Source organism: Symsagittifera roscoffensis, chromosome 2 (genome assembly GCF_963678635.1).
Source record: "Symsagittifera roscoffensis chromosome 2, txSymRosc1.1, whole genome shotgun sequence".
Taxonomy (NCBI): Eukaryota; Metazoa; Xenacoelomorpha; order Acoela; family Convolutidae; genus Symsagittifera; species Symsagittifera roscoffensis.
Window position 1 is genome coordinate 24975665 of NC_087063.1, and position 13445 is coordinate 24989109.

Here is a 13445-nt window from a genome sequence, read left to right on the forward strand (position 1 = left end):
CCAATCCCTTCGTAAGAACGTAAATGCAATTGATACTTTTTTTGTGCCTGCTGGGGATGAGAAAAACTGAATACGAAGCCGTTGAGGTCTCCAAATTAAAAAAGCAAGAATTGGAACTAATGGAAACTCTACAAAGCATAATTAATAAGGACAATTCCGTAGTAGCCTGGGCCAAACGAAAAGATACTCTTTGTTTTGGAAGTAGAACAAATTTCGATTCCCTTAATAAAACAGTATTTGGAAGCCATCAGACAAAGAGCAGAAGAACGTGAAAAAAATTTTGCTGAGATCCTTCTTGGAGCTTTATCAAAAATACCTCTGATTTTACGTATCAAAGAATTGAATGATGTGGATAGCTTCTGGAAGTTGGGAGAAATAAGGAGATGTTTGATCAAACAGTTGAGAGTAAGCCGTTAATTGAAGAGAACCTAAGCTCCTAAATATATGTGACGGTGAGAAAACGCAAATTGTTCTAGTACATGGCAGGCGTGCCAGGAAAAGCATAAAAACCATTTGTTGAGGGGGACGCTAGAGATGCTCATTTTGACTTCGAACAAGCTGTGTTTTTCGAATTTTGGATAGAGCAAAGGTGATAGTGAAAATGTTAGCCTAGGAAAAATTGCAGCTAAGCCAATTGAGTGGTCAGAGCTTCGGTTGCTTAATTGAATGGATTTTTGAGCTCAGAAATGAGCTTGAGTTGAACACCGACGTAACTTTTTGATTGCATTGGGATAGTAAAAAATGGTTAACCCAGTCGAGTCATTAGAACGCTTGGATAAAGCGCATGAGCTGAAAAGATCCCCAAATTTGGAAAGGTTTCCTTCAGTGTTGGAGACAGAGCAGAAGATTGGAGGTTGACGAGAAAATCTTGACAATGAAATGTGTTCAAACACTAAAAAGAAATCAATGACCTGAAAGTTCAAAATATATGGTGGTTACTGTTTCCGCACCATATTGCAACAAAAAACTCCACACACACATGGTGGTACTGGATTTGAGGACACAGTAAGTGAATATCGGTCAACTCTTCTTGGTGCCTACATGTGTGCGACTAAAAAAAATTCCAAAAAAACTCGTATGGTCTAATGAAAAAGATTTAGCAGGCGATCCCAGAGAATATAAGAACGAAGTGAAAGTCGTTTTGGGTAAGAATTTAATGAAGTTGAGTGAAGAGAATAAAAGTGACTTCAAGAAACAGAAAGCGAGTGGAGCATTACTGGCCAAAATCCCTACTACTGGTGAGAAAGACGAATCACATCAGCTGATGATGTAAGTGAAAACTTTGCTAGAGGCTTCCGGTTACAGAACATAGAAAAACATTATGCTAAGCCACGGGGAGTACCCCTGTTACCACCTGGCGCAGACGTTGTCGTGCCCGACAAGAAAAAACCTAGTTATAGTGTGGGACACTGAAAATCTGTTCTCCAATGTGTTTCCCGACCAGATCCAATCCGTATCCATATTGGTAGTCAGCGCCATGATGGCGTTGAGGTGGCTCTAAGCTCACGCTTGCACGAGCTACCAGGCATGGGCAATACCCAATCCAAACCAGTTGAGCAGCCTGGATCTGACGAGCAAACTTGACTTGCTCAAAACCCGCTGCAAGATACTGAGAACACTGAAAGCGATTGCAAGTGTATTGGAGAGGCAAAAATTGATGCCTTGATTTTATCCAACAATGAAGACAGGGATATATGAACGCATCAAGCGTCAAACGTCCAAAAATTGCGAAGTCTTCCAAACACTCCAACTAGAGATTGGACCGGGGCCTATAAAAGGGTAGTCTCGAAGCACAAAAAAGCCATGAAACTGCTGTCAAGCAAGATGCTAGACCACCCTGCTTTACAGAAGATGAGAAAAGCAATGTTTTTTGGGCTGACCTGTAGCGAAACGTAAGCCCGGACGTTTTACCTTTCTGCGAGGAAAAAGTAGTGTAACAAAAATTTTGGGGGCACGGCCTCTAACTCTGTTAAATTAATTAGACGTGTACTTGAGGACAATGAAGAAATGAAGACGAGTGACTTCGCCGCAGAAAGCCCATGGAACAATGAAAGAAGAGAGTAGAAGAAGAGTGGATTGAGGGAATTTAAAACTTGGGAGTGAAAACTTGTTAACCAGGCTAACTAAGACTGGATTTTAAACATTTTGCTTTGTTCTACCTCTGTGACGACCTATAACTTGTTATTGATTAATCTGACGGTCCGGATCACTTACTAAAATGGTCACTGGCTATCAACTGAAATTTCAAATAGCTTCTGAATCTGAGAAATTTGACTTTGAAAAACACGCTAGATATTAGCATTGAGTAAACTGCTGTGTTTGTAAATATCAATTTTTTATATCACCGGCTAATTATCATCAGCACTAATTAGAACAGAGTCTCAAAATCAATCACGATAAAAACTACAATCCACCACTCGAGTTTGAACCAACTTTGGAACCAGCTCATGAATCAAATTGATGGACTTCATCGACCCTTTCTCTCCCTCTTTTTCAACCCATCGCGTCTTAACAGGACCACCCGCTGGCTCTTCAAGAGAAGAATCCACTTCGGCAAAGGGTTTCTAGTCGCCTATTCGATCTGAAATGTTCCGACCACTACCAGCGATTCTGCAAGAAGTTGATGATTCCCCGTCCGCGTTGTGCGTCACGGGATGGAACAAATAACATTGAATCTGATAAGAGCTGGCATTGGTTATCTCCTCTGGAGGCAATTTTCAGTTGATACTATTGATTCGTAACTAGTCCGATAAATCCTTAAAGTGGTGGAAAGGTCCTATGGCGGATGGCTGTTGTTTTTGCCTCATTTTAAATTTTCCGAATAAATTTTGCGACTAAGAGTGGTGTCATATTGAAGCCCTATTGGTCGCAATTTTAATTCAAAAAAATCTAAAAATTTTTTTCAGTGTCGTCAAAAATTCTATCATCGCATCAAAAACAAAAAATGACGCAACTTGAAAAAACATACCTTGTTATCATTAGTTTTTTACCAATCTGGTCCAAACATTGTGTTCTACTTGCACAGAAACCGGCTTTCTTTGATTCATTTTGAAAGCAGTTTCCATATGCAGGATGCAACTACACTTTAGACCATATGCTCGAGATTGGAGGCTAAAAACAAAAAGGATGGCATTTTTTACTCTTGCGATAAGCAAAGGTATTGCAACCGTTAACAAGACTTTTTTTCCTTAATTAATTTCGCTCGTCGGATTCATTCATCTCTTGGAATTTTTTGACTATTGTTATGTTTAAAATTTCAGAAATTCAATCAAAATTACTCTCATTCGAGTAGTAATTAGCTGAAACCCGTTTCGGGTTGTAGTTATGTTTTGAAAAAAACTCAAAATTTGTTTCAGGTTCGTGGTTTATGTCAGAGTTTCTTTCAGTTTATGTTCTGTTTTTTTGAAACGCAATTTTTATTGGCTTACTATTTAAATCATGGGTTGCCAATTCAACAGATAAAAATTGTTTTTTGCAAATTTAATTTTTTTTACTGTAATTGAAAATTCACAAATTTGTAAAGCTACCAAGTCTGATTTTGAGTTTTATTTCGTTTTTTAAACTTTAAACAGTTTGAATTTATGTTATATCAACTTAGTCACCCTATATTGCGCAGTTTTGAGGGCAAACTATATGTGTCTGCAACTACGTGTTTCAGTTTCAATGGGTCGTAAAAACTTCTAAATCTTATAAACATTTAAAATTTTCCGACAAGTAAAATTTTTCGACCTAACTTTTCAGAATTTTTTTTACTTGTTTTTTTTTTCACTTCCTTCTCTTGTATCGCAATGAGCTTTTTAAATCGCAAATTTGAGAAGCTCGGCTATGCCTCTGAGTAATATTTTGCGTAGATTATTTTCTATGTTGGTAGTGGTAAGGTAGTTCTCAATAAAAATTGTAATTTTTGCGGAAAGTGCAAAATTAAAAGTTTCTCATAAACTAACGATAAAAAAAAAACCTCAAATCCCATGCATTTTTAAAATATCTGTAATTTATCAAAGAAAAGATAGACCTCAAAAAACCAGATAAAATATAATGACAAATCGCATAAGTTAACCAGATAGATTATAAAAAATGAATGCCGTAAAAAGACAGTACGCTCAGTTTTTGTTAACATAAGAAGTTTATTTAATTTTCTCCAATTTCTAAGAGATTCAGTGAACATATGGGCTTAATGCGGCTTTTCTTCTCCAAAAAAACGGAAAAATATAAGGCTAAGTTAAATTGCGCAGCTTTGCGGCAAATAGTGAGCAAACTCCAGCGACAAGCCTGAGCACATGCAGTAACGTTGGACTGCTTTCTCAGTTAATACCGCATCTACTTCCATACAAAAAGTGCCTATCATAAAGCTTTATATATGGTTTCGATTGAAAAAAAGATTATCATACAATTTTCGTAGCAGGAAATTGTATTGACATGCAATGATTCAATCGAAAGTTTATTTTCAAAAATTATCTTTATTTGGGTTATAACTCAAATAAAACAAATTGGTTCCAGTTTTAGTTTTATGAAAACAACTTTGGCAAAGAAAAAATTTTTGAATGAAACATGCTTGTCATACAATTTAATATATGAAAATTGTATCATAAGCAATTTTTCCACTTTTTTTTTCAAAGATCTTAATGGATAAAAAGGTTAATGGATAAATTTGAATGAGCTTACATCGGGTTTGAATTGAATGAAAACATAATGATAACCAAAATTTTAATTGTTTGAACAAAAAAGCTTCTCATAAAATTTCATAAATGAAAATTGTATGATATGCATATTTCTATAGAAAAAAAAATGAAATTTTTGGTTCCAATTTTGCTTCTGTGCTCAAATAAAAATTTAAGGAAGAAAAAAACTTTTTGTATTAATAACGTAGTCCAGGTTGAGTTTTTCACCCAAGAAATTCAAAAAAAAACAATCAAATGTTTTTGTATAATCAAAGTTAATTTTTTTGTTTTCATATGCTAAAATAGTAATAAATTTAAAAAAAAACAGGCCTACTTTTTCAACCACCAAAACTTGAAAGCAAGAATTTTCTAGCTACACACAAAAAATTGCGTTTTTGCTATATAATTCTGTGCAAAAATTTACATGCATGGCTAATATTACCAAATGCATTTTATCAGCGTGGTAACTGCAAGTTAAACTCTGAGTTTTCTTATGACAGAAAATCGTTGGCTAGTGAGTTTCGGAAGAAACACATAAATTTTTTTATTTTCATTTATGGAAAAATGGTTGTCATTCAAATTAGTAGTATGGAAAAATGCGTATCATACAATTTCATAGAAAAAAAATTGCGTGTGCCATTTTCATAAAATATTGGTGATAAAAAGTATGACAAAAAGCTTGTTATTTAATTTTAAAAGGGGCCAAAATTTCATAGAATATAAAAGTGCTTGTCATGCTAATTTTTTTTTGTCTATGAAATAGTATGATAAGCATTTTTTCATGGTATGAAATCGTTTGACAAACATTTTTTCAACGCGGGTGTATGCGGAATCCAGTAACAAAAGTCTGCTACGTTTAAACTCCAAATTAAATTTGTTGCTCAACAACCCGGAGCAATTAAAAGCTAGGAAGATTTTGCTCTAAATCTTTGGTGGTTATGTGAATCTTCAAACTGAAAGAAACAAAAAATTTTCTTATTTGAATTCAGTTGTTCTTCAAGTCGATTCTATTTAAAATTATTTTTCAGACCCAAAATCAGCCATTTTCAAATTGATCAAAGAACCAATTTGCCCATTAATCAACCTTTTTTTTACGACTCGAGCATATAAATTTATCTGATTGTTTATGAAGTGTCTAATTTGAAGAATTTCTAGGGATGGAAAATATTTGTTTTCTCCTCGAAATTGTGCAACTTTCGTTTGAATTAAAAAAAAACTTGCCGGAATGTTCTTTAAAATTACACTCTTATTCTGGCCATGACTTACTTAAAAAGACAATCATCTTTTGAAAATCTTCTCTAACATAATTTAAATTTTTAATTTACGAAAATTATAAACTTACCAAACATATTTTACAAAACTCAAACTAAAAACATAATTTTTGCATAATTCAAAATCGATCATGCATCACTTACAAATTCGCAATTATTATCTACTCGTTCTAGAACATCATCACAGTTCTCTTCAATTGACTGCAATTTTTTCAAAGCTTTGTCAGAATTCTCATCCAAATCACGATTATTGAAATCTTTACTGGTTTCAAGGTCAACTTTAGAGTCTTCAGTTTGCTCAGCTTTGTTGTCATTTTGGATTTCTTCGTTAGTTGTTTCATCTTCTGAGAGTTGTTCGGTATTTTCGGCAGCACTTTCGGTTGGAGTTTCGTTTGATGTCGTGGGCGAGTCGTTGATATTATTACTCCTATAAGCTGCGGCGGGTGAAAATGAGCTCAAAGGGGGTAGATGGTTTATGAACTTAGCCGAAGCTACAGGGATCCTTTTATTCGGTCTTTCGATTGACGAGTAGGGTTGATAGATACCGTTTCGCGGCTGTTTGTATCGAGGGTTCGTGTTGTTTTCGCATTCGGGTGTGTCGTACAATGTGCTGCTATGTTCGCTGTGGTTTGGACGATAAGTTCGGATTATTTTGTCGTAGTGACCTCCACTATTGTTCGATGAATTTCGAGGGAATCTTCTTATTTTAGCTCTTCTGGGAACTAAAAATAAATAAATTTCAATTTTTCGCAGAAATGCAAGTTATTGTCGATAAATATACAATTCTGAAGTAAAATTATTCTTCAGTGATCAGAGGAAAAACTAAAGATGTGATAATGTGAAATCAATTGATTATTTCTTAATTAACGTTAATTTCGCTTATTGCGCTTCTAATTGGAGAAAAAGCGCAAAAAATTTAGTTTTCATTTAAAGTTTTATAAATGATGGCAAAAAAACAGGCAAGACTCAAATTCGAATTTGACTCTTTTTCCGAAAAGCTTTTCCAAAAAAATTCATGCGCGACAAAGTGTTAAAAGTTACATTTAGTAGGAAACTCAGGATGTATGTTCATGCAAGATTTAAAAAAAAACTTTTTGTGAGGTTGGTTAAGTCAATGATCTGACAGTTCGAATCACTTACTAAAATGATCACCGGCTATCACCTAAAATTTCCAACAACTTCTTAATCTGTACAAACTTGACTTTAAACAATACGCCAGAGAATAACACTGAGTAAATCGCTGTATTTGTAAACGTCGATTTTTTACTTCATTGATTAATTATTATCTTATTATTATTATCTTATTAATAAGAACAGCGTCTCAAAACAAAACATGTTAAAATTAAAACCCACCCCGCGAGTATTCTCCGTTACTCGAAGCTGGTTCGTCTGTCAAATTGGGTGACTCCATCGTCCGTTCCTCACCCTCCCGTTCACCCCATCGCATCATACCTGGACCACCCGTTGGCTCCTCAAGTGAAGGGTCCACTTCGGCAAAGGGTTCCCAGTCGTCTATGCGACCGGAAATGTCCCGATGTCTGCCTGCGATACTGCAAGTAGCTGATGATCCCCCATCCGAGTAGTGCATCACGGGCTGGGAAAAACATTTAATCTAATAAGAACACACGGTATAAATTACCTCTGAATTCTTAAGAAAACTTCAGTAGAGTCTCTTGGAATTTGATTGTTTTGGCTTATTAAGCTGATAGTTTAGCGAACTTTCTTCAGTTTGCCATAATAACTAGTCGAAATCAGAAAATATGTGGTATTTGCACAGAAACTGGCTTTTTTTTGTTTCATTTTGAAAACAGATCCGATACGCATGATAAAAGATCCCCTACCGTACCTGACTTTCAGTCGATAAGCTGGTGATTGGAGGCTAAATACAAAAAGGATGGCATTTATATGAAAGGTGATAAAAAACGATATCGGCGATCGGGATCCTTAGTATTAAAAGGCGAAAAACGCAGTGCTGCTTAGCTTTAACAAAATTCGAGCAACTATACCATTTTGATTGGTCGGCAATTCTATCTCACCGCTGGGATATAGCTCATGTGGAAAAGCGCCTAGAAGCAAGCTAATTCGAAGCCTCAAATAATAGAAAGGATGTTTTTTTTGTAATAAGATCCAAAAATTTAATGCCATCTAAAACTGACTTAAAATTTCAGCACGTCCGATTTTCATTCGGTATATCTGTAATTCGAGGCCAAAAATAGACCATGCAATATGTTTTGCATTATAAATCGATCATTACTGGTTATATGATGCTAAACTGAAAATGTCATTTTCTTCAGTAAACATAAGATCCTAAAGTGTTTAAGCAAACAAATGCTTTTTGTGTGCTCCCCCGTTCCACGTATTGATTCTGGCTAGCTTTGACCCTCCTACCATATTTAGCACAACAAAATTTGTATTTGAAAATTTTCGATGACTTCGCATAAAATAATGATTCTGCACTAATTATGAAACTATGAAACATTTTTGGATCGGTTAGTGACATTGTTATAAACTTACAATCGGTTCAGGACAAATAATCCGAAAGGGCCCGCTCTGAAAATCAGCATTCCGAAATTTAAAACTGTTATTCTATCATATTTATCTCAAATTAACGGATTAAATATAACGACACAGGTTGTTTCGTTGCTTTACTCATCAATTCAACCTCAATGATTTTAAAAAAATAGTCGTTATGATCAGCTGCATTAAATGACAGAACTATTATTAATGAGTCATAGTTACCATGTAGCACGAAGTGGCATAATGTTGATCATTGTCGGAATTAGACGACTTTCTTCTATTCGTTCCCCTCCTTTCATTGGGATTTCCGCCATGTCCGTTTGTCATTTCAGGGGGGAGATCCACTCTCAGCCCGGGTATTTTTCCATACTTGCTGCCTTTTTCACTGCTCTTGTGGTGTTCATAATCTATTGACGACCGAATTGTGTTTGAGGGCGAGATAGGACGTCCTTTTCTGTCGTAGTATACAATTGGACCGGAGGGAGGGGCGTTTGAGAAGCCGGGCAGTCTGGCGTAACTGTGGTTCGTTATCGAGGAAGTGGATCCGGCAGTGTTGCTTGGAGGGAATCCGCTGCTCGAAGCGTAGCCAGGGTAGTGCGGCATCATTTTGGAGTACCTGAAAAATATAAAATTTTCATCAAAAGTCTCTAAAATACAAAATGTCTGAAAGTATCAATATCATGTCTCCTTCCAGACGCATGCGAAACTGATAACTGTTTCGAAGAAATTTTGTCTGAAAAAATAGTAGTTTTTTCAAACAATATCTCATATATTTTTTCTAAACAACTTTCACGACTTTATGAGACCCAAGACTAGCTTATGACAAACTTTTCTATCGAAAACAGCTCTTTCTTGAGCATTTTCAGAAATAACAATATTTTTTCGAGGAAAAAAGTTGCTGTAAATGTAAAGTATAAAGGACTAACGGAAGGTACTGGTTCGAGTGAGTACTGTTAGCCGGATACTGAGGATAAGGTATCAAGGGGAATGCATTCTGTCTCAGCTTCTTCTTAGTGTTCCTGTACTTGACACAAGTCACCAGCAGCACACACACTATAAACAGCATGACGAGGATGATGAACACTGATATCAGCACTTCTGGAGGGAGAGAGAAGAGCCAATCGGCGGCCGAAATAGACATCTGGGAACTTGTGAGGACCTCGCAGTTGCGGCCGGAATACTGGCTGCCACAATTGCACCTGGTAAAACAAATTAGGATGTTAGTGGGATTGATTTTCAGAGGTGGTAATATTTTTGCTTCTTATCAACCCGAACTATTGAGAGATGTAAGCAACCAAAATTTTTTTCTTTTCTAAATGATTAAAACTTGGATTTTTAATATCATGATTTAAGATTCCTTATTGAGAAATAAAAAACCAATTCGGACACTGAAGACTGTATCAAACCTAATAAAGTCAAAAACCGATCAAGTTAAATTTAATATTCCAACATTTTTCCAAAAAAAAACGTAACAAAACGAACATTTGAGTCGTTCACAGACTCGATTTAATCCACGAACCTGTTCTTCTCAAGACAAAAGAAGCTTATGAGCTATTATGTCATCTAATTAGGCTTTAAGCGCAATAAGAAATCATAAAAAGTGAAAAAAAAAAATATGTTGAATTGTTCAGCATGCCAATCTTTGAAAAAATAAGTGTTTTTCATTTTTGAAAACTCAAAATCGGGAGAGGGCGGAAAAAAGCCAAAAGAGTATGGCAGATGGAAAAATGGTACAGGACTTACTTGTATGCTCCAGGAGTGTTCTCACACGTGCCTCCATTTTTACAGACTGGATCCGAAAAGACACACTCGTTGATGTCATTCTCACAGTATGTTCCGAAGAAGCCATCGAGACACTGGCAGTAGAAGGAGTAGGATCTGTCATCACAGATACCCCCATTCTGACAGGGTAGATTGGTACCCTCGCAGTATTTTTCGCTGTCACATCTCTGACCTTTGATGCCTGAAATAGATACAACATGTAATAATAGTACACAGTTGAAATTATGAACTTGAATCTGAATCTGAAGCTTCGCACCATTTGCGATAAAACATAAAATTTGCAGTGCAAGCCAATAGACAGGAAAATAAAGCCCTTAACTCGAAAGATTTGAAGAAAAAAGACTTAAAAAACCATTAACTAAAAAGCTCAAAATGTTGTTTGTAATCATGTTCTATTTGCAGAAAACACGTCCAGAAACACAACCAAGAGAAACTAATTAAAATTCAAAAATAATTAACAAGCGGCAATTGAGCCGACGAAATTTGAATAGTTTCCCGTAGAACCGAAAATATATTTGTTGTCATGAAAAACTATGAACTATTTTAAGAATTTAAGCAATTTGTGTGATCCGAAATGAAACATAAAACTTATCCTTCCTTTGAAAAGGGCCCAAATTATGTCACTAAGCTGATTAAATATAAGCCGAAATCATTTAAACCGGATAAAGTTTTTGAGCAAAAAAGTGGAAAAAATAAAACATCAAAACGTACGAAGTAAAGACTAGTAAAATTTAAAATTGCAGGAGTAATTAAAAACACTGAAAGCAACTACATTGAAAACTGAGTACAAAAAAAAACATTTCTACGATGTGGCAACTAAACAGACAAACAAGCAGACAAACTATAGGCCGACATTTTTTGGCAAGCAAGATTTCCAGTTTGAAAAAAAAAACATTTCCTTGTCAGATTCCAACCCACAACCTTTGCTGTCCCAGACGTGTTCATTACCACCAAGCTAAGTGTTCAGGAGACACTAAGAAATTTAAGTTATTTATGAACCAAGATACAAGTGATTCAAGTGATTCTGTTAAAGAAGTTGTTAACCCGAAAAAAAATCTATATTCCAGATTGATAACGCTTGCTTATCGCAAGCGTCATGACAAAAGCTGGAATAATTCAATTAAATGCAAAACGATTTGATTGTTCTTTTGTGGTACTGATATTTTTCACTGTTTGTTTATGTCCGAGTAGTTAAGAACAACAATCTAGATCGAGTTTTTTAACGAAATTTTGAGTGCCTCAAAGAGCGCTCACATGGGACCGAAATTGAAATTATGTTTAAATCTCTTTGAGGAAATAAAAATTAATTAATCCTTTTGATTACACTAATTCAGAGCAATTAAAAAACAGGGCCAGCATACAGTAGGATAAAAATTAATGATCTGAAACAAACTGAAAAAAAACTAAATAACACTTCAAAAAAGGAAAAGAGGATGAATTATAGTTTAACAAAACTTTAACAAAAATGTCGCTTGTAAATATTTATATAGCTTGGTAGAAAATTCAATATCAGCAATTTTTGTTTGCATTTTGATAATTGATTATACACATAATATCGAAAATTATCTCTTTGAAGCTGAATCACATGTTTTTACCCAGAGGCGAAGTTGCACTTCGCATACACAAGCAAAAATATGACCAATAACGCTACTGGGAAACACTGAATGAGTAAGACTTTAAGTCTACAAAATTTCACAAGTTACGCACGCCAATTATGAGTCTACATAATTGCTAACTGACGCAAGCCAATTAAGACGCATTAGCAGTACCAGTCAATTTGAAACAATAAATTTACCAACTAGCATGCCTCAATTTATAGAGCGGCCGCATTTAAACTAGTATACGAAAAAGTTCATTAAAAACATCCGACCCTGCCAAGGTTCGAACCCTCTTAATATGTTGCTGCTATCCTTCTCTACCTCTACGCTACAGATCCATGATACCTTAAAGCTAAAGTGCTATTTGTAATATAATAGTCTGTGTTAATATCCGTAGCATTAGCTTTACTTAATAGCTGGATCAAAATGAACAGTTTTAAAATGAACACATCTTTTCGCAACAATTGCATCGCAACAATATTTGCGACTTAGGTTGGAATAAAAAGAAAGTCCGTACTATAACACAAGCTATGCTTGTGTAAAGAAGGACGCAAAGACCAAACTTTTCAAACATGAAAATCAAATTAGAAAATTCCGCACAAAGGATAAGCAGAGTTTAGTTCCAGTTGCCATACATCACAAACATAGAATAGCAAACTAATTGAAAAAAAATGAAGAAGGCCAGTAATTTAAGCAACGAAAAAATGAAATTATGCAAAATCTGATAAAATTATGCAATACTGATAAACCTGAAACCAAGATAAGAATTGACGCCCAAACACAGAGACGAAAATGCATTTTGCAAACACAAGCAACAAAACGCCAAAAATAGGCTCTAAAAAGTGAAAATAGTGAGATAAGTATGGAATAAAACAAATGAACGCATGGAAACAGAAAAAAAATCTGACTTTCGATTTTCAGAGAAAAACATATGATCTCAAAGCTCTTTGAATTTCAAGAACAATTTGAGATTGATTTTTTTTTTGATAAAAAGAACTTAATTTGAGAAAACTGGATCAATAGGTAAAATTAAAATCCACTTAATAAGTTAGAAATCGATCTCATTTTTCGTGACCTTTACACTTTTGCTGTTTGCTAGTGGCTTTTCCTATCCTTTTAACGAAGGAAGCGAACTGATCTTAAAAAACAAAAATCAAAACCAACAAAAAATCAGATTTCAGCGTGAACAAATTTCAATATTCTTTCCAGAAAAAAATATCTAGACGTATATAAGAGTATTCACTACGTTCATGACTTTTAAGAATGCAGAATGGGTTCTCGCATCTGTTCCATGTGTTACTAAGGTTTCAAAACACTAGCAACCAATAATGTGGATAAACACAAGCTCTTAAATTGCCAACGCTATTGCCAGTGCTATGCAGCAAAAGTGCCATGAAATAAGCATTTTATTTGCGAGTTAGATTCGAAAAAATGGAGTCGTATTATAACGCAACTCTCGCAAGCTCGATGGTGTAACCAGAGGAGGTAAGTGAAATCAAACATGCTCAAATTATGTCTGCTGATGAGCAGGTCTGTTCAGCTTCGAATGAGATTCTGGCTTCAGCTACAGTACTCGATTAAAATACACTTGCTCTCACAAGAGTATAAAAAACATTTAA

At 35.1% G+C, this 13445-nt stretch overlaps 3 protein-coding genes across 8 annotated transcripts in view; 1 reads left to right on the plus strand and 2 right to left on the minus strand.

The window, feature by feature from the left end:
- Positions 1–13445, minus strand: part of LOC134840457 (adenylate kinase isoenzyme 6-like) — a 478618-nt gene that overhangs the window by 166044 nt on the left and 299129 nt on the right. The window lies entirely within an intron of this gene.
- Positions 1–13445, plus strand: part of LOC134840454 (calmodulin-lysine N-methyltransferase-like) — a 525993-nt gene that overhangs the window by 108841 nt on the left and 403707 nt on the right. The gene's annotated exons all lie outside the window — the stretch shown is intronic.
- Positions 5958–13445, minus strand: part of LOC134839350 (protocadherin Fat 1-like) — a 216854-nt gene continuing 209366 nt past the window's right edge. For 4 of the 6 annotated variants that reach the window (XM_063854866.1, XM_063854865.1, XM_063854868.1 and 1 more), the window contains 6 exons: positions 10190–10409; positions 9373–9645; positions 8669–9062; positions 7776–7808; positions 7283–7523; positions 5958–6651 (listed from right to left, as the gene is read on the minus strand). In XM_063854866.1, coding sequence (XP_063710936.1) covers positions 6059–6651; positions 7283–7523; positions 7776–7808; positions 8669–9062; positions 9373–9645; positions 10190–10409 — 1754 coding nt within the window. In that variant the 3' untranslated portion in view covers positions 5958–6058. Of the gene's footprint in view, positions 6652–7069; positions 7092–7282; positions 7524–7775; positions 7809–8668; positions 9063–9372; positions 9646–10189; positions 10410–13445 lie in introns of all 6 variants that reach the window. The other 2 variants (XM_063854869.1, XM_063854867.1) reach the window with 2 other exon arrangements.